Source organism: Cnephaeus nilssonii (assembly GCF_951640355.1).
Source record: "Cnephaeus nilssonii genome assembly, chromosome: 6".
NCBI lineage: Eukaryota > Metazoa > Chordata > Mammalia > Chiroptera > Vespertilionidae > Cnephaeus > Cnephaeus nilssonii.
The window spans coordinates 100,086,125-100,105,504 of NC_137077.1; the positions used below are offsets into that span (position 1 = coordinate 100,086,125).

Genomic DNA, 19,380 nt, shown 5'->3' on the forward strand with positions numbered 1-19,380 from the left:
CTCCAAGAGGAAGGAACACTTCCAAGCTCTTTTTATGAGGGCAGCATTTTCCTAGTTTCAAAACCAGATGAAGACACTACAAAGAAAGAGACTTACAGGCCAATATCCCTGATGAACATAGATGGTAAAATCCTCAACATAATATTAGGAAATCAGATCTAGCAATATATTTAAAAGGTTATACACCAAGACCAAGTGAGATTTATTCCAGGGATGCAAAGCTGGTACAACATTCAAAAATCAATAAATGTGATACATCACATAAACAAATTAAAAGACAAAAATCACATGATCATACCAATAGATGCAGAAAAAGCATGTGACAAAATCCAACAACCATTTTTGATAAAAACTCGTAGCAAAGTAGGAATAGAGTATATAACAAGCCTATAACCAACATCATACTCAATGGACAAAACTAAAACCATTTTCCCAAGAACAGGAACAAGACAGGGATGTCCACTTTCACCACTCTTATTCAACATAGTACTGGAATTCCTAGGCACAGTGATAAGAGAAGAAGAAAAAATTTAAGACATCCAAATTGTTAAGTAGGAAGTAAAACTGTCATTATTTGCAGATGACATGATATTGTAGGTAGAAAACTCTAAGGACTCTACCAAAAAACTACTAGATTTAACAAATGAATTTGGCAGTGTAGCAGGATACAAAATTAACACCCAGAAATTGATGGCATTTTTATACATCAATAATCTCTCAGAAAGGAAAACTAAAAACAAAAAAAAAACAAAAATAATCCATTTGCCATTGCAACAAAAAAATTAAGATTCTTAGGAATAAACTTAACCAAGGAGGTAAAAGACCTGTACTCAAAAAATTACAGGATGATGAAAAAAGAAATAAAGATATAAACAAGTGGAAGAATATACTATGTTCATGGATTGGTAGAATTAACATCATAAAAATCTAAAGCAATCTATAGATTCAATACAATCCCCATTAAAATACCAATGGCATATTTTACAGATCTAGAACAAACACTCCAAAAATTTATATGGAATCAAAAAAGACCCCAAATACCTGCAGCCATCTTAGAAAGAAGAACAAAATTGGAGGGATCACAATACCGGATATCAAGTTAAATTACAAAGCCACTGTACTCAAATCACCCTGGTACTGGCACAGTGGAATATAACACAGAACCCAGAAATTGACCCAGGCCATTATGCTCAATTAATATTTGACAAAGGAGGTAAGAGCATACAATGGAGTCAAAACAATCTCTTCAGTAAATGATGTTGGGAAAATTGGACAGATACATGCAAAAAAATGAAACTAGACCACCAAATTACATCATACACAAGAATAAACTCAAAATGGATAAAAGACTTAAATGTAAGTCGTGATACCAAAAAAATCCTAGAAGAAACCATTGACAGCAAAATCTCATACATCTCTCATAACAATATGTTTACAGATACATTTCCTAGGGCAAAGGAAACTGAGGAGAAAATAAACATATGAGACTACATCAAAATAAAAAGCTTCTGCACAGCAAAAGAAACCACAAACAAAATGAAAATATGTATGAGAGAACATATTTGCCAATGATACATCTGATAAGAGATTAATTTCCAAAATATATAAAGTATTCATACAACTCAACAAAAGGAAGATAATCCAATTAAAAAATGCACAGAAGACCTGAATAGAGGCTTCTCCAATGAGGTCATAAAAATGGTCAAGAGATATATAAAAAAATGCTCAAAGTCACTAATCATCAGAGAGATGCAAATTAAAATGACAGTGAGGTACCATTTCACACCTGCCACAATGGTTTTCTTAGTAAATCAACCAACAACCAGTGCTGGCAAAGATGTGGAGGAAAAGGAACCCTAGTACACGGCTGGTGGGAATGCAGACTGGTGCAGCCATTATGGAAAACAGTATGATGTACACATATAATACCTTAATTAAAAAAATCAAAAAAAGGGAAGAAAACATTATGGAGTTTCTCAAAAAATTAAAGGTGGAATTGCCATTTAACTCAGTGATCCCATTTCTAGGAATATATCCTAGGAAACCTGAAACACCAATCAGAAAGAACGTATGCACCCCTGTGTTCATAGCAGCACAATTTACAATAGCTAAGTTCTGGAAACAGCCCAATTGTCCATCAGTAGATGAATGGGTTAAAAAGCTGTGGTACATTTACACAATGGAATACTATGCAGCTGTAAAAATGAAAGATCTCTTACCCTTTGAGACAGCATGGAGGGACCTGGAGGGTATTATGCTAAGTATTCATCCAGTCTGAGAAAAACAAGTATCACATATCTCACTTATATGTGTAATCTATGAACAAAATAAACTGACAACAAAATAGATCCAGAGACACTGAAGCATGCCTGATGTATTTCAGAGGGAAGGGTGCGAGGGGTGGACTGGAAGAGATTAACCAAAAAACTTATATGCAAAACCCATGGACACAACAATAGTACAGTGAAGGCCTGGGGAGGGGGCAGAAGAGGGGGGAGAGGGTCAGTGGGTGAAAAACGTGGGGCATCTGCAATACTTTCAATACTACAGATAAATTTAAACAAGTGTCTCCAACTTGGTATCCCCAAATAGTTGCCTTTGAAGTTTAAAACTCATATACCTTCTAAGTCACATAAATGGTACAAACATGTATTTAACTTAAATTTTAAAGTTCTATTCTGAGTCCCTAAGGTTTCTTAATAAAAATCAATATAGCTAACATTTCATTGTTTACTTTATGCCAGACTATGCTAACCACTCTTCATTCGTAATGTCATTGAATCTTCCCTACAACCAAGTGAGGTGGGTACCACTATTATGCACATTTTGCAGATGAGGAAATTAAAGCTTAGTGAGGTTAACAGCTTTCCATGGATTTCATAGCTGGTATAGGCTGGTGTCAGGTAGAACCAGGGACGTTTCCTGTTAGTCTCTGTGCTCATCCTTTCAAGGCAACATGCAGCTCACTGCCTCCTACAGTGGTAGGCATGGGCATTAGCTGTTTTCAGATGTAATAACTATTTCAAGGTAAAACCTTTGGGCCCGATTTCACCTGGAATCCACACATTCAAATTACAGTAAACCCCCAATTTTGCGGACCTTGCTTTAACAGACTTCCGATTTAACAGACAAAACCTGTGGTCCATATGTCATATGTAAAAATTAATACCCTGTTAATTTTAAAATGCTTGTAACCAAAATTTGTTTATAAATAAATTAACAGGTTATTTTTTGTTATTAATTCACCGTTATTTTTAACAAATTTTAGCAAATAGGCCATACGTTGGAAAAAATTCTGTAGTAATTTTGCCGAAATAAATATTACATATCTACAGCTATAGTCTACATATTTAATTCCAATAGTCACTTTTCATAAACAATGTTGGGTGAATGATTAGCACGTGATCACATCGCATTGCAAGGGGTAATTGGTTCTGTTGTTGCGTGGCTGAACTTTCTGCAGCAGTTTTAACACGTATCCCCCGCCCCGACATGGTCCCATGTGCACGAAGCCACACCCCAGCTATGTGCATTTGTTTACTCACAGTAACATGTGAATGCACCCATTTACTAGACCTATTCAATATAAATTTAAAATTACAGGGATACATATGGAAAACTTTTCTGTGAAATAAGACTTTTCATACATACTTAATTTTAATTACACAAACGTGTCTACATAAGTAAAAACAGGTAAACTAATTTGTCAAATTTTTAATATATGCATTCAGAAAACCTGCTTTATTACATAACAGACTTCCGGCTTTAACTTGCCAGAATTAGTCCATTATATTGAGGTTTTACTGTACAGGTGATAATACAAAATTAGCTTGTCAAATCTCATAGGCATGTAAATGAAAAAGAACCCAATCTGATGAGAGATTTTATGAGAATAAAGCGCTGTGAGTCGAGTTGGAAATCCTATGGGGGAGGGGAGGGTGCTTGCCTTTTGTGTACATGTATATAGTTTGAAAAGCTCATTAAATTGATAGTGTCTTAGGGCATTCCACAACATAATTTTAAAAGTTGAATTTTAAAATGTCTTAGCCTTACAAAAACTATAGTGTTCTCTTTCCCTTTTATTTCTCAAATGAACTGTTAGTCTAGGAAGTCCTATTTGTGTAATGATTTAAAGGGGGTGCACAACAATTTTTATGCTAAATAATTATCAATATGGTTTATTAAGGCTTCTATGGTTTATGAGATGGTTGGACAAATTCCACATATTCACATGTAGCCTGTCATAATTAAAATACTCTTGTTTAAAGCCCTGGTCAAGCTAAATGATAATGAGGAACAAAGCTAACCAAAATCAGGACACCTGATATCAGATTTCATGAAGTAAAAAGCCTTTGTGCAGCAAGGAACCTAATGCTTTCGCTTCTTATCCTTTTAGTACAAATAAACTAAGCTTTATTGGGCTCAGTGCTAATTAAAAATGAAAGGTTTGAGGAACAGATCCACTGTGGAGCCTCACATTCTATAAACAAGCACACTGAGCAGTTGGTACTGGTCCCTTAGGCAGCCCACCCAGGTGCTGGTATACCCCTCAAAATGACAGCGTTTCTGAGAGAGAGACACAACCAAGTGCAGATTCCACTGTGCTGGTGCAAGAAGAGGGCGAAAAATACCCGGCAACTGTCTTGTCATCCAGCTTTCCTACTGCAAGGAGGCTGAAGGACGGGGCTTTTAAGAGACGTCACTGCAGCTAGGTCCAGGGGTGCAGCCTGGCTCACTGCAGCACAATGCAGCTAGCTGCCTGTGCACAGGGGACAGACACAAGGGAAAGCAGCCGCCAGCGCCGCTGCTGTCGGCACACAGCGCTGGTCACGGGGAGCATTTCTGAACTGAGGATCTGTAGACGCTGGGAAATTCCTCCTACAGCTGAGTCAGGGCCCCAGTGAGTTGGGGCTCAGGTCGAGGCTGTAGACAGGAGGCGGTGCTCCCAGCCCACCTCTCACCCTACCGCGCCTGGGGAGAGCTGGGAACTAGGCTGTTCACTGGGTCAGGGAGGCCAGCCCAGGACCCTCCTCCCTGGGGAAAACAATCACGAGGGTGCCGGTCCTCCTTGGACCACACCTGGCTAGAGCAAAGCCTGTGAACAGCCAGCAGCTGGCGCTTCTGGTTATGGCAGCTCAGAAATGAAAGCAGCAGCCACGCCTCTGGGAGCTGCAGGGAGAGCTGTGCCCAGCAAATGAGAAAAATAAGAACTAGTCCTGCACTCCGAGGAGGAGGAGCGCGGAGCATCTCTCTCCTGCTCCTCGGTGTCCTTTACGGGAGGACTCCCTGCCCTCTGGGTGGTAAATCTGCAGAACCTTCCTCTGTGCTCTGACCCCCTGCTGACATCACTAACCTGTGACAGAAACATCCCCGCCCGGTACCTGCTCCTCCTGCGGCTCCCAGCCCAGCCTGGAGCCTCTTTGTATGCCGCGGACATGGCCAGCCAGCAGGACTCTGGCTTCTTTGAGATCAGCATCAAATATTTACTAAAATCCTGGAGTAATAGTGAGTAACAGAAAATAACCTTTGCTTGTTTGTCTGTTTGTTTGTTGGCTGGATGTTGTATAAGGTTGGAGAAATAAAATCTCAACTGGATGCATATGCTTGTGAGCCCAGGAAGTTTTTTTTGCTTTCTCTGCTATGAAAATCAAAATGTCAGTGACTGAAACAGCTCTCCTTAGATGCAGAGGCTGCAGTGGAGTGACAGCGGGTTTTGTTTGATTATATTTTCAAGTGCGATGGCCCTTCCAATCTGGCAGAGCTCACCATAGGGCATTCAGGCTGCATTTCCTGCCTTGTTGGGCGTTTGGTATTTATTTGATTTGTTCAGGCTTTAGCTCAATACTCTGTGAACTGTGGTTTAGCCAAAGGGGTGTATCAGGGTTGCCGAGTACTTCCTAATTGTTTTATTAGGGTATTGTCTAAAGACAAAAAGTACTTAATAGTCTAAAACCTGAGATTCATCTTTTTTGTACATAGAAGCATTTGCACCCTTATTTGATCTGTCCCTTGTCTGTGTGGATGATACTCAGGGTGGTATTTAATATTTGAATTTTTAATCTTGATGTTTGCTCTAGTCCAAATAATGTACTTTTCTGAAATATAAATAGGCAAGGTTCTGAATATCAGGATATCAGAATATTCTGGCTTCCGAAGTGCCATCTCTGACCTACTTAAAGATTTGAGCAATAAAGTATTTCAAAAAGACAACCTCCATGGGTTCGTGGATCTGGAATCAAATGAAAATGAAGCCTTCAGGGTATCAGTGATGCCTTGTGTTTTTGGAACAGTTTAAAAACAAAGTCTTCCCTGTTTCACCAACAGGCTTTGTACTTGCTCTGGGTAACATTGCCAGGTATTATAGATCATTAATTGTTTGGATTTTTAAAAAAATTTACAATAAATATTTTGATGTTATATTAGGTGCATACTAATTAATCTACCTGTATGCGAAGACTTGGCAATTAATTATCTACACACAAATGACCTGTGGCCAAGATTGTTCTGTAAACAAAACCTGGGCAGGAGAACTTGAGCCATAATTGCTTTGAGAAAACTGCCAAAATCTCTTCAGCTTTAAGGTATACAAAGATGTACATCTCTCAGTGATATTTTCAGAAACCATTTTTTAATGGTGGTTTTACACCACTCTGTATACTATGGGGCTTGTAGGAAGCTGCTTTCTATAAGTGGGAAGCCATTTAGGAGCAGTACTGTCACCCAAATAGCATTCCTTTATCTGTTCCAGCCGTAGCTCACTTATCGTGTGTGTAATCCTTCCTACTTCAGGGAAAATCTTCTTTTGTTTCTCAACCCTTTAATTAATGAAAAGAATTTGACACACAGGGTTCTTTATGGAGCAGTTTTCCAAACACTGGAAAGGCCTCCTCTGCGTCTGACAACAGCCAGTGGTTTTCAATGGTTTTGGGTTCTCTGAGGCCAGATTTTTTTTCTTTCATCAATTATTGTCATTGCTTTATGAGCGAGAAAATTGTGCTCCGACAAAATATTGAGGCCAGTGGGGTTTCTATTGGAATCATTCTCCCCTTGTTTTTAAATTACTCTGGACAGAGTATATTCCCTCAACCATTCCTAAACTCTCCCCACTCCCTCCACACTCACATCAGAAAATGGTTCAAAATTACTGTTCATTTATATTTGGGGAGTATCTAGGATACAATTTTGAATTCTTCCTATTCATTCAGCAGCTATTTATTCAACACCTACTACGTGCCAGACTATGGGGCTATAAAGATGAATAAGACAGGTCCCTGCCCTTGATCTTAATGTCTTCACTGGAACTTGGTGTTCTCTAGCATTCCTTTGGGGCTCAGAATGTTTTCAGTCCTGTCTTGAAAGAGAAAGAGTAAATATACTTTATGCTTAGTCTTCTTTAAACTTGTTGCAACACTAACCTGCTTGTAATCTAGTATAGCTCCCTGTTTTACATATTTTCAGTAGCAAAGGGAGAAAGGAATTTGTCTGTATCGAAGACAAAGTAGAAAACAGAAGCCTTAGGGCTTTAAGCTACTCAGGGTAACCTGGCTGGGAGGATGGACCACTCCTTGGTCCAGCATCACAAGTTTGAGGGGAGAAACTGTGAGAAGAACCAGGCCCCTAATTATATAGCAGTGGTTATTTATAAAAGCGCAACAATTAAAAAGCAATAAAACCAACTCTATAACTATGGCTGGCTGCTTTGCTAGGTGGTAGTAAGAGATAAGATAATCCCATAACTTTTCCAAGATTTCCATTTGTTTTTATTGTTGTTAACCCTCATCCAAGAAATGGTACATTGTGAGAAAAATGTAATTTTATATACTGAAGAATTAACAAGTCAATTAAGACACTCATTGCCTGGTGAGAAGTGTTAGGTTTCTCCCCCTATTCGTGTTGATACCCTCCTCTTCCTAGGCATGCCCACTCTGTCAAGCTGCCCTTTCCGTGTAATGGCCTTGGGAATTAAAATGGCATTGCTGTTTGAGAATAAAATGTCCTTTGCAGTGCTCACCTCAGAGGCTTTCCTTATCCCCCTGGACACCTGTTCTATTGCTCCTTCCTCATTCTTGCCCAGGCTTTCCCCACTTTTTCAGGGATTCTACCAGCTACTGCCCTGTGGCAGTCAGTTTAACCGGGGACACTCCAATGGTGACAAAGAGCATCCTGGAGAGGCTTCTACCAGCATTTCAAAGACTACACCACAGCTTCTCCTGCCCCTGAGTGTCTGTGACCTCATTCAGGACCTTCTCTGAACTCTTCGTCCATCCTCTCATGTTGCTTTTCTGCTCCTGCCATGTTTAATCTGCTTACCCGCCTCTGAATTTCACTGCCTTGCTCTCCAGTCTATGCCCACACACACGTTGGCCCCAGGCTGGCACACCCTCACCTGGAACACGCAAGTCACAGGGCCAAATGGGCTTAGATCTCTAGCCTGCACTTTGTGGACTGGGACAGTTATCTACTCTGCCTCGATGTTCTCAGCTAGACAATGGAGGCAAAAATAATGAGTAGCTCATAGGAGTAAATGAGATATTAAGATGTAAAGCACTTAGCACAATTTCTAGCACATTGATATTATTTTTACATATACTGAGCATTTACAATAGACTCCAATGCTTCCCTCTTCTCTAAACTCACTTAAAATCAGACTTAGGCCATATTTCCTCTTAGTATTGACATCCTCAGGAATCATTCTGTGTGTAGTCAACACCACTGAAGAAGGGAACTGCATGAATATAGATGAAATTAGTTGCTTGCTTTGGACCACTTTTCTTTTAACTTTACTCCCTTTTCCACCTCAGCTACTATTGAAATATTCCTACCTTCCCTAAGTACATACTTTCCAGCAGCATAGTGTGGCCTGGGCATTTTCTCAGTATAGAAAGTCACCTTGGGTTCTCAGGTTTGCTATTAAAAAAAAAAAAAAAGCTTAGAGCAGATAGTTCCAAACTATTTTCTGGAAAGGAGGGGTTGTTTTGTGTTGATGGATAAAGCTGGTGTGTAGACTCTCCTGCTGATCTGAAAACTCTGAGTGGCTGTCCTGATGTTTGCATCCACCCCCCCATGTGCAGTGAACACAGGCACAATGACAAAAGTACAGTCAGAATTCATTCAAAGCCTTAATTTTTCCAGGGTAGTTTGTGTCCTTCCTATAACATTTAGTTCCCCCATGGAAGGAAACTTTTGAATGCCTATTAACTCTTTCAAGTAATGAGTTAATTAATTTCATTAACAAACTCCCCTTCGTTTGTTTTGGAAGGAGCTGGTATGTATAGAATGTCTAATGTTGCTGTAGAAAAACATATAACAATTTTCAGAATCGAGTGCGGCATTTTTCAGGTAGTGAGTTAGATTGTGGTGATAAGGATACTGTTCAGTCCAACATAGAAATGCCAGTTGGTATAGGGTTAGCTCTGGGGACAAAAAATTATGTACAAGTCAGGATTGAAAACACCTCCAACTGGCTGCAGAGCAGTGCTTATGGTCCTGATGTATGTCCTGATTTGTCCTCAGGCACCAGGAGAAAGATTCCAGAAAAATCTCAAAATGTTCATTTTAGCCTCTTTATAGAATTGGTTTAAATAAATAGAAAAGTAAAGAGGTTTAACCGAGTTCCCTAAATCCAGCAGAATACTTACCTCACTCAGATCTTTCAACAGGAGAAGGTACCCAACACTGGTCCAGGAACTCGGAGAGCATTACTCTAGTACAGTGGTCAGCAAACTGCGGCTCATGAGCCACATGCGGCTCTTTGGCCCCCTGAGTGTGGCTCTTCCACAAAATACAACAGCCTGGGTGAGTCTATTTTGAAAAAGTGGCGTTAGAAGAAGTTTGAGTTTAAAAAATTTGGCTCTCAAAAGAAATTTCAATCATTGTACTGTTGATATTTGGCTCTGTTGACTAATGAGTTTGCCGACCACTGCTCTAGTATTTCTGCAGCTGAGATCCCTTCTACTAAAGCTGTTCATTGAGACACAAAATTCCAAATAAGTATCCACTCTAAGTAGACAGGGTCTATCCCTGGGTTTATGATGGAGACAATCTAATCTATGATGGTTGGTTGGTTGTTTAAACATATGAACAACCCTGGAATAAAATACTGCCACATTGGCTGTGGGTCCATGCTGTGTCAAATGTTATACCTGGTAATTTATATGTAGAGCAGCCACATCATTATTTATACAAACTGAGACACTTTTTAGAGTGCAATTTAATAATAATGCTGGGACACTAGGCATAAACTGGAATAGCCCTGGGCAAATGAGGCCATATGACTCCTCTGTTTATCACCTTCACTCTTTCCAATAATCCTGCAATTTATATGTATCATCCACGTTTTACAGATAAAAAAAGAAAAATGAGAGTTGAGAAAGTGATTTGCTCAGAGCCAGGATGCTAATAAGTGCCATGAACCCCAGCCCCCAATGCAGTTGATAATCTTATTTTTAAAATCACCCATACAGTGATCAAAGGATGGAGAACACTTTGCGGAACTTAGTGCTTTATAGGTACTTTCATTCTTGATGTCTGATGCTCTGCTCATTCTTAGCCTCCTCCCTCTCTGGGCACCCCTGAGGGACACTCTTTCTCTCATCTCTCTCTCTCAACTAACACCTCTCTCTCTCTCTCTCTCTCTCTCTCTCTCTCTCTCTCTCTCTCTCTCTCTCTCTTTCTTTCTCTCTCTGTATGTGTGTGTTCTGGAGACCATCACTACCCCTTAGCACAGACCTGTTTGAAAGAACTAAGTATTGACAAGTCTTCACCATCATTATGACAAATACACCAGTTCTGCACACTATGGTCATTTGATGTCACACACATACACAAGGATATTATGGTAAAAAGGTATGTTGCTTCTGTTAGGAGTGTTTTATGTTGATTTCTTCCATTTTTAAGATCTATGTAAGTTCATAATTTAAATGGCTCCAGTAAATAAAAGTGTATTAATGATCTTTACTTCTTTTAAAATTCTCATTTCCTTCTTCCTGAGGTTTCTCTGATATGTTTTTGTTTGTTTGTTTGTTTTTTGTTTTGTTTTGTTGTGTGTGTGTGTGTGTGTGTGTGTGTGTGTGTGTGTGTGTGTGTGTTTAGGAAACAGTAGCAAACCTCCAATTCTCTTCAACTGTGAGAACAGAGAGCATATTTCCAGTGATAATGGAAATCTATCTATAATTAAGGTGTCACATTTTACTTGATAGCTTTGGTCTCCACCAACATAAAATTCTCCACACATTGGCAACACAAAATGATTCAATTTCAATGCATTTTCTTACTTTTGCACCAACAAGAATTGAAGAATGAGAGAGACAAAGTACAGTAGGCAAGGAGGAGAAATGACTTAATGTTACAATCTGGGAATAGCCCAGGGGATTTGAAAAAAGTGACCAGTATTTAGCTGTATCAACTGATACAACATGCAGATATTCTCTTTATTTAAAAGACAACTGTTCCAAAACATTTTAATACCCATGGCTTACTAGGTCATTTTGTGGGTAGTGTTCAAGGAGTAGAATGGGTTACATAGGTTCTGACCATCGTATTAGCAATTTCTATATTTTTGAGCTTATGTGATATTCAGAATGCACAAGTGGATTTGGTTAATGAGAAATGACATTTGACTCTTGGGGCTGTTCTGTTGATTGACAACCCCACATAAAGCTTGCAGGTTCTTGGTTAGGACTACACCTCAAATTTATTTGGTGCCTTATAGTTTATTCAGTGCCTTCAAACAGATTACCCCATTTGATGAATGAGATGCATTGATTATGAATAAACCAGCTTCTTCTTAAATGTTCCTGGTTTGGGATGATAAGGCTTAATTCTCCCAAAGTTTAGCTTCTGTGTTCAAATAAACAAATAATCATAGTCTACTGTCTTTACTCTGAATAAGACTTTTCTATGCATTGTATATCTTGGCATTTATCACTTAGGATATACAGTGATGAGCCCATCCAAAAAATATATGTATTAAGTTTTCCTACATTTTACCCTAGCATTCCTTTAGTCCTTAGTCTCTTTTTTAAACCCTTACATATTTCAGATTTTCTGCCATGTGAGTCACCCACTATGTATGTGTATTCTGGAGACCACCACCCCTTAGCACAGATCTGTTTGAAAGAACTAAGTATTGGCAAATCTTCACCATCATTATGACAAATACAGTGTAGAGGGCTTAGCAGGTAGCACCCAGTCTTGGAAAACTGAGTGGCATTTGTGGAAAAGATAGTACACAACTTTATCTCATTTTTTCCCTTACTAACTTTTCTCATTCGACAGATCCCATTAATCAGGCTCATGTAAATATTGCTCCATTGTAGAACTGAAGGCTGCATGAAGAAGAGAATGCTGTCTCTTTGAGCTGAGAAGTTGTGTCTCCCAGGCTTGGCGGGGCAGTGATGGGAATAGCCTTTTCCATAAGATCACTTTTGCTTACTTTCCAATGCTGGATTATACTAAAAACTTACTATCTTAGTGTCAACTTTTCTTGGTTATTGCTCCCTCTAAAATGCCTTGGTACCCAACAGTGTTAGAGAAGCAAGGCAAACCCTAGTCAGTACATCTTTCTTGAGCATCTTCTATACTCTAATTAGACTCACTGCTTCGGGAGCACTACAGCTGAATATGAGACCTGGCTCCCCCAGTCAAGGATTTCAGAGCTTCCCTTTCTTCCTTGTTAGAGCCAGGATTCAGGAATATTAATGTGGGATTTCCCAGACTTAAAGAACCCTAGGGAGAGGGACCAGTGGTATTTCAGAGACAGAGTGTGGCCTAGAGAATTTTATTTTAGATGTGTTAGATAGATCCTGTTGATCTGACTTTATGGAGTTATACTTTCACTGTATCAGAAAGCTACTGGAAGCCTGGTGTTTGCAGGCCAAGTCCTGCAAGAACGAATGTTTTAGAATATTCCACCTAGCAGGATGGCTGACAGAGAAGAGGAAATGTAAATTACTTACCCTGACATACTTGACCAGATGTCAGCATTTGGGACAGCAAGCATTTCAAACAGGTCTTCTTTACATCAGAAAGATGGGAACAAGAGTTGCCGTGTTCATTGGAATTTGAACTTGGGACTAATTTATAGTTGGTTATCCTTCATTTTAAATGGTCTTCTCATTCTTAAGAATATTTATGGGATTAAAGGGAAGAGGGTGTGTGTGTGTGTGTGTGTGTGTGTGTGTGTGTGTGTTTGTTCATATCTATATACTAGTTTATAAAAGCCTAAGTGACTGGATGACCGGCCAGTAGCTATGATGCGCACTGACCACCAGGGGCAGACACTCAACGCAGGAGCTGCCCCCTGGTAGTCAGTGTGCCCTCACAGCAGGAGCGCCGATCAGCTGACAGACGGGTGCCAGGCGCCAGGCTCATGGCTGGCAGGCGCTGCTGTAGCAGCGTGAGCCTCTCTCACGGACACTCCCCCTGTATGCCTGAGCAGCGGCAGCAGCAGGCACAGTGGGGCCGGGATGAGCAGGAGCGGCATGGCGCCCAGCCCAGGCTTGGGCTCCTCCCTAGCCACCTGCCACTTCGTGCACTACTTTGTGCTGTGTGGAATTGGCGCAAACAGCAGGCTAGAGGGTAAGGCTGGGCTGCAGTGGCTCAGAGGTCAACTGATCCCTGCAGGCCAGGCTGAGGAACCCGATGGGTGCACAAATCCATGCACCAGGCCTCTAGTCTATATATATATAAAAGCCTAAGTGACCGTCTGACCGTTCGACTGTCCGACAGGTAGCTATGACATTCAATGACCACCCAGGCACAGACGCTCTGACCAGTAGCTATGACGCATACTGACCACCAAGGGGCAGACACTCAAGCAGGAGCTGCCGAGCTGCCGTGACTTGGCAGCTGCAGTTCTTGGGTGTCGCACCCGGAACCAGGAAGGAGGGAGCCCGATTCTGGGGTGCATCACCTGAGAACTGCCCTCTTGCAATCCGGGACCCCTCGGGGGATGTCGGAGAGCCAGTTTCAGCCCGGTCCCCGCAGGCCAGGTCGAGGGACCCCACCAGGCCTCTAGTGTTTCTGTAAGTTAAGTTTTATCATATAATTCACCTGTATTCTTACAAACTCTTTTTTTCTTTTCCACTGAACATACAAACACAAGCATTTAAATTTTAGTCACTCAAAACTCCAGATGCTAGGCAGTGAAAGTTTATATTCTGCCAGCATATCAGACTCTATAATGAGTCTGATTTTGGTTTAATTCCTTCCTACTGTTTAGTCATTTGATGAGCTGCAGATGGAAATTTAAGCCAAAGCTATAACATTTCATCTAATACTTTTTATTCTGCTGTAAGAATTTGTTGTCATGTCAACTAAAGGAAGTTGAAATCTTTTTCGAAAAGGCATTCAAATCTACATTAAGTGCTTTTATCAATTCTAATTTGATATACAGCTCTGACTGCCTCTGCTGTTTTAATCAATTGTGAGTGCAAAGTTGTTTTTACAGTTGAAGATGGCTTTGAAATTTCCATCTAATGTTGCTAATGGCACAAGCACAACAATATTATGGAAATATAAATTAAATTGCCATTAAAGATTTCTTCTTAAGCTTAAGAACACTAGGCTAAGTTCTTTGAGTTTAGCCTTAAATAGGTAAATATGTATTTTGGCATCCATGAAAAGGAAAGGGTATTAAATTAACTAAGGCAATACTTGAGTAAAATTCCATTTGAATGTTATATGTATTTATGTAGGAAGGATTAGGCAAATCAAAAGAATGCTGCAATTGTACAAATACAAGATTAGGCTTTTCTTCCCTGTTTTTTTTGTTTTGTTTTGTTATTTTGCTGTGTGTGACCTTGTTTATGTCCTTGCCTCACTTCCTTATAGGAAAGGAACAAACCTGACACTTTGTCTCTAGCAGTCTCATGTGGAGGGTTTGAATGCCTCCACTGAAACATGGGCTTTAGGTGAACAGCATAATGTTTGCCAGTTATTGCTCCCACACCATTAACGCTAGACTAAAGGAGGTCGAGTTGTACATTTTTTAACTTGACTGGTAAGTACAGCCGGGACCTCTAACTAGATTTCTAAGCTTGGTCAGTTTCTTAGACTAGCTCACTTTTCAGTATTCTGAATAAGAAAAAGTTGTCACACTACACAGCCTGTCAGGTTTTTCTGCTGTTTTTTTACAGTAAAGTGACTGTGTATCTAACTCAGTGGAAGTGAACAGGGCTGTCTCTTGATCTGATAGTAAGCTTTCATTTCTGCACAGGGAGATAATGGTGTTTATGGAAATTCCTAACATTCTGGAGGTTTTTATAACATAGGATCATACAGGCAAAGGATACTCTCCTAGGTTTGGGTACATTTTTTCAGTGAAGCCATGTTGAAATACAAAAGGGAATAAGGATGCAAGATGCAACAAAAAAAATCTGTCTGAAACATTGTTTGGTGGGTAATACCATTCACCGTTACTTAATGCTGGCAGCGAGGCATAAGGCTCTGTGGCAGGTTTAAACAATTTTAAAACTAAAAGAGTTGCTGAAAGTAAATAGATTGCCTGTGACTTTAGCAAATTATAAGCAGTTACTTTAAAATTTACAACGTAGAGCACCATTTAGAAGAAAAATTGCATTCCTTTAAAAAAAAAACCTGTGCTTTTCAATTTTGAATGTTTGAAAGCCACATTTTAAACAAATGTCCCCTAAAAATTAGGCCTTGCAATTGAATGACAAATGGCCTTAGCTAGTAGTATCACTTGTACTGTTTCAGCTCCTCAAATATAATCTCCTGCCTGTCTAATGAGAATTGTAGCTTCCTTGGGGAGTTTAGAGAGAAGCCACGGCTTGTGCTGGGCCAGACTGAGTATTCTGTTTCACTCCCCTGCTTTGACGGTGGCCCTGCGGCTTGTTCTCATTTTTTCTTCCAGGTGGAGTGTGCATGACAACCTGTCCTGTTTCTCTTTTATTTGACTGAATACAATTGCAAGAAAATAGGAAAATAAGAGACATTTTAGTCTTACCTTGTGATTTTGCGTTCCATTTACTGACAAACCCCTTATTATCATGGGAACGCTAATCCTAGTCTTATGCCAATGGAGATACCAATTTTAAAGATGTTTGAAAACCTGGCCCATTTTCAATTGAAAAAAAGAACAACTTTTTTTAACTAACAATTTTAAATGCTTGAACTTTAAGAAAAATAAATATTTATTAATGATGAAGCTCCACATTTTAAATATCCAAAAATCTGTTTACCTTCACTTATTTTTTGTTAACCATTTTATTAGCCATTTATTGTTTACTAGAAGCCCGGTGCACGAAATTCGTGCACGGTGGGGGGTTGTCCCTCAACCCAGCCTGTACCCTCTCCAATCTGGGACTCCTGGAGGGATGTCCGACTGCCCGTTTACGCCCGATCCTGGTGGGATCGGGCCTAAACGGGCAGTCGGACATCCCTCTCACAATCCAGGACTGCTGGCTCCCAACTGCTTGCCTGCCTGCCTTCCTGATGGCCCCTAATCGCTTCTGCCTGCCAGCCTGATCACCCCCTAACCACTCCGCTGCCAGCCTGGTTGATGCTTAACTGCTCTCCTGCCAGCCTGTTTGCCCCCATCTTCCCTCCTCTGCCAACCTGGTCACCCCTAACTGCCCTCTCCTGCAGGGTTGATCACCTCCAACTGCCCTCCCTTGCAGGCCGGGTGCCTCCCAACTGCCCTCCCTTGCAGGCCGGGTGCCTCCCAACTGCCCTCTCCTGCTGGCCATATTGTAGTGGCCATCTTATGTCCACATGGAGGCAGGATCTTTGACCACATGGGGGCAGCTATATTGTGTGTTGCAGTGATGATCAATCTGTATATTACTCTTTTATTAGATAAGATAGAGGCCTGGTGCACGGGTGGGGGCCAGCTGGTTTGCCCTGAAGGATGTCCCGGATCAGGTGGGGGTTCCCTTGGGGCATGGTGTGGCCTGAGCGAGGGGTCTGTGGTGGTTTGCAGGCCGGCCACGCCCCCTGGCAACCCAAGTGGAGGCCCTGGTATCTGGGATTTATTTTTCTTCTACAATTGAAACTTTGTAGCCTGGAGCAGAGCCAAGCCTGCTGCTCCCTCCAGGGCGGCAGCCATTTCTGTGGCAGTTAATTCACCTTCTACAATTGAAACTTTGTAGCCTTAAGCGGGTGAGCCCAGCCAGGGTGTGCGGAAAGCTTTGTTTCCCCTGTTGCCCGCCGGCAACCCTGGCCTGCTCTCTCAAGCTCCATTCTGCCGCCATTTGTTTGAATTTGTTTACCTTCTATAATTGAAACTTTGTAGCTTGAGTGGAGGCTTAGGCCTGCAACGGCTATGGAAAGCTTGGCTTGCTCTGTTACCTGGGAAACCTTGCTCTCTGTGGCTGTAGCCATCTTGGTTTGGGTAAATTTGCATACTCGCCCTGATTGGCTGGTGGGCGTGGCTTGGCTGGTGGGCATGGCTTATGTAGCGGAGTGATGGTTATTTTGCATATTACCATTTTATTAGAGAGGATTGTGATTTTCTTAGAGGGGCAAAGAGTTCAAAATCAAATTATTATCTTTTGCAATTTGTCATCTGCTTTACTTAAGAAAATATATAAATTGGGAAGGATTGAGTATGATTCTGAGGTGACTTTCATTTCTAAACCCTAAATCCCTCTTGACACTAACCACAGTACAGTAACCTACATGCTATTCACAGGTAGAATGGTATGGTTAATACACAGAAGTAATTTTTGCCATCAAGTGATTTGAAATGTATGTTATTTTAGGATACTTTTGCTATAAATAGCTGAATAATTTCATAATGGCTAAAAGAATAAAAATTTTTAATGGGCTTGCCTAACCCACAGCCTGGAAATGGGAGGTGCAGATCGATTGAGAAACACAAGAACCCAGACATTCCCATCTTCAGACCTGTCACTGCATGATCACAAGGTGGCCACCTCAGTTCTAAACATTTTTGCTTTACTTAAGAGTCAGGAAGGGAGGGGGCCCAGGGTAGGTCTTTCTTTTGGAAAAAAGAGGATTTATCCAAAGATCCTGGCAAACTTGTACTTGCCTTCCTCTGACTGGAACTGGGCAGCAGCTCAGATCTGTGGGCCCTTCTCCACATGGAAGAGCCATGGTGTTTTACTTTGCTGTTACCTCTTTTTTATTCTATGCCTTTTGACCACTGGGTTCATTCATTTTGATTGTAATACATACTGTGGGACGGATTTATGTAAGATTTACTTTTTCCATATAATTTGGGATAGTTATGAATATGTACTTTGCCTCATCCATTTACTTACTATGTAACCTTGAGTAGGGTGCTTAAACTCTGATTCTGTAAGAAGGTGTCAATATGTATCTTTATAAATGAATAATATCTTTTTATGTATATGCACATATACCATCCCATAGAGCCATAACAGAGTTAACGTTGATGAAATGTTTAGTATTCAGCCTCATTCTAGTAATTGCTTGATAAGTGGTAGCCATTATTATTATTAATTTACCTATTTAATGCTTGTCTAAATTCCTCTGTGAGTTAATGGTTTTATTATGACTTCTCACTACCAACATAATATGACCAGGAATTGAAGAATCCTGGAGTCTCTTTGTGATTTTATTGTCACAATCTTGGTGCTCTGACATTTTGGTGAAGAGGTGTGTTTCTGGAACTTCAGAAAGTAAAATGTTGATGATGTCCCAGGTGCAATATCTGTATTTCACATTCACAGTTGTGTAAAATTACTGATAATGAGCCCTGTGTGAGGATATGCTGCTGTGGAAGCATTTCCGGCAAGTGTCACATGAACTGAATCTGAAGCATGTGTTTTTTGGACTGGAGTCAAACTCCTCCCCAGTGTCACCTTCATGGTTCAGTCTTCTCTGACCATCCACTTCCCCTGCCCTTTCTACACAGCTCCACTGCAGCAATGGCGACATTGTTGTGTAAGTAGGCTTTGCCAATCTAGGTCCCTCCTGGCTGAGTCAATGGCTGTTCATTATTATATTTCCCAGGACATTTCACAGTACAGGACACACTGGCTCTTGTGAATTAACGTTTACATGTTGATGGAGTGAATAAAATTACCTGGATGGGTGTGGAAGCTTTATAAAGGCCAAACTTAACTTATCCTGGGAATGGATCAGCCCTCAGCAAGCAAAAGCAACATTTTGTATTTTGGGGTCTTTTTCTCTTTTACTCCAAGCAGTAACTCAACATCTAATCTTGAGATAAAGTCTCTTTTTTTCTGTGACCCTCACCTATGTTTTTTGTGGGGTTTTTTTAAGTGGATTCTACAAGTTAGATTGTATCATTGTGTTCACTGAACCCTGGGCAGATAGATGTGTCCAGAAAGCTCAAAATGAAGTAGAGTGAAATAATTTTTAATTTATGTAGTGATCAGCCAACTTGAGAGAATATTTATGTGATGGATT

General features: G+C 40.5%; 1 protein-coding gene across 5 annotated transcripts in view; it reads left to right on the forward strand.

Moving 5' to 3' along the window:
* The window catches only part of FRY (FRY microtubule binding protein), a gene marked incomplete at its 5' end in the record, with an annotated part of 648,830 nt that overhangs the window by 225,077 nt on the left and 404,373 nt on the right, over positions 1 to 19,380 (forward strand). Inside the window, one exon of one of the 5 annotated variants that reach the window (XM_079773963.1) lies at positions 4,778 to 5,505. The exons of 3 other annotated variants lie outside the window; for them this stretch is intronic. In XM_079773963.1, coding sequence (XP_079630089.1) covers positions 5,436 to 5,505 — 70 coding nt within the window. Of the gene's footprint in view, positions 1 to 4,777; positions 5,506 to 10,700; positions 14,025 to 19,380 lie in introns of those variants that run through there. One more of the 5 variants, XM_079773966.1, reaches the window with a different exon arrangement.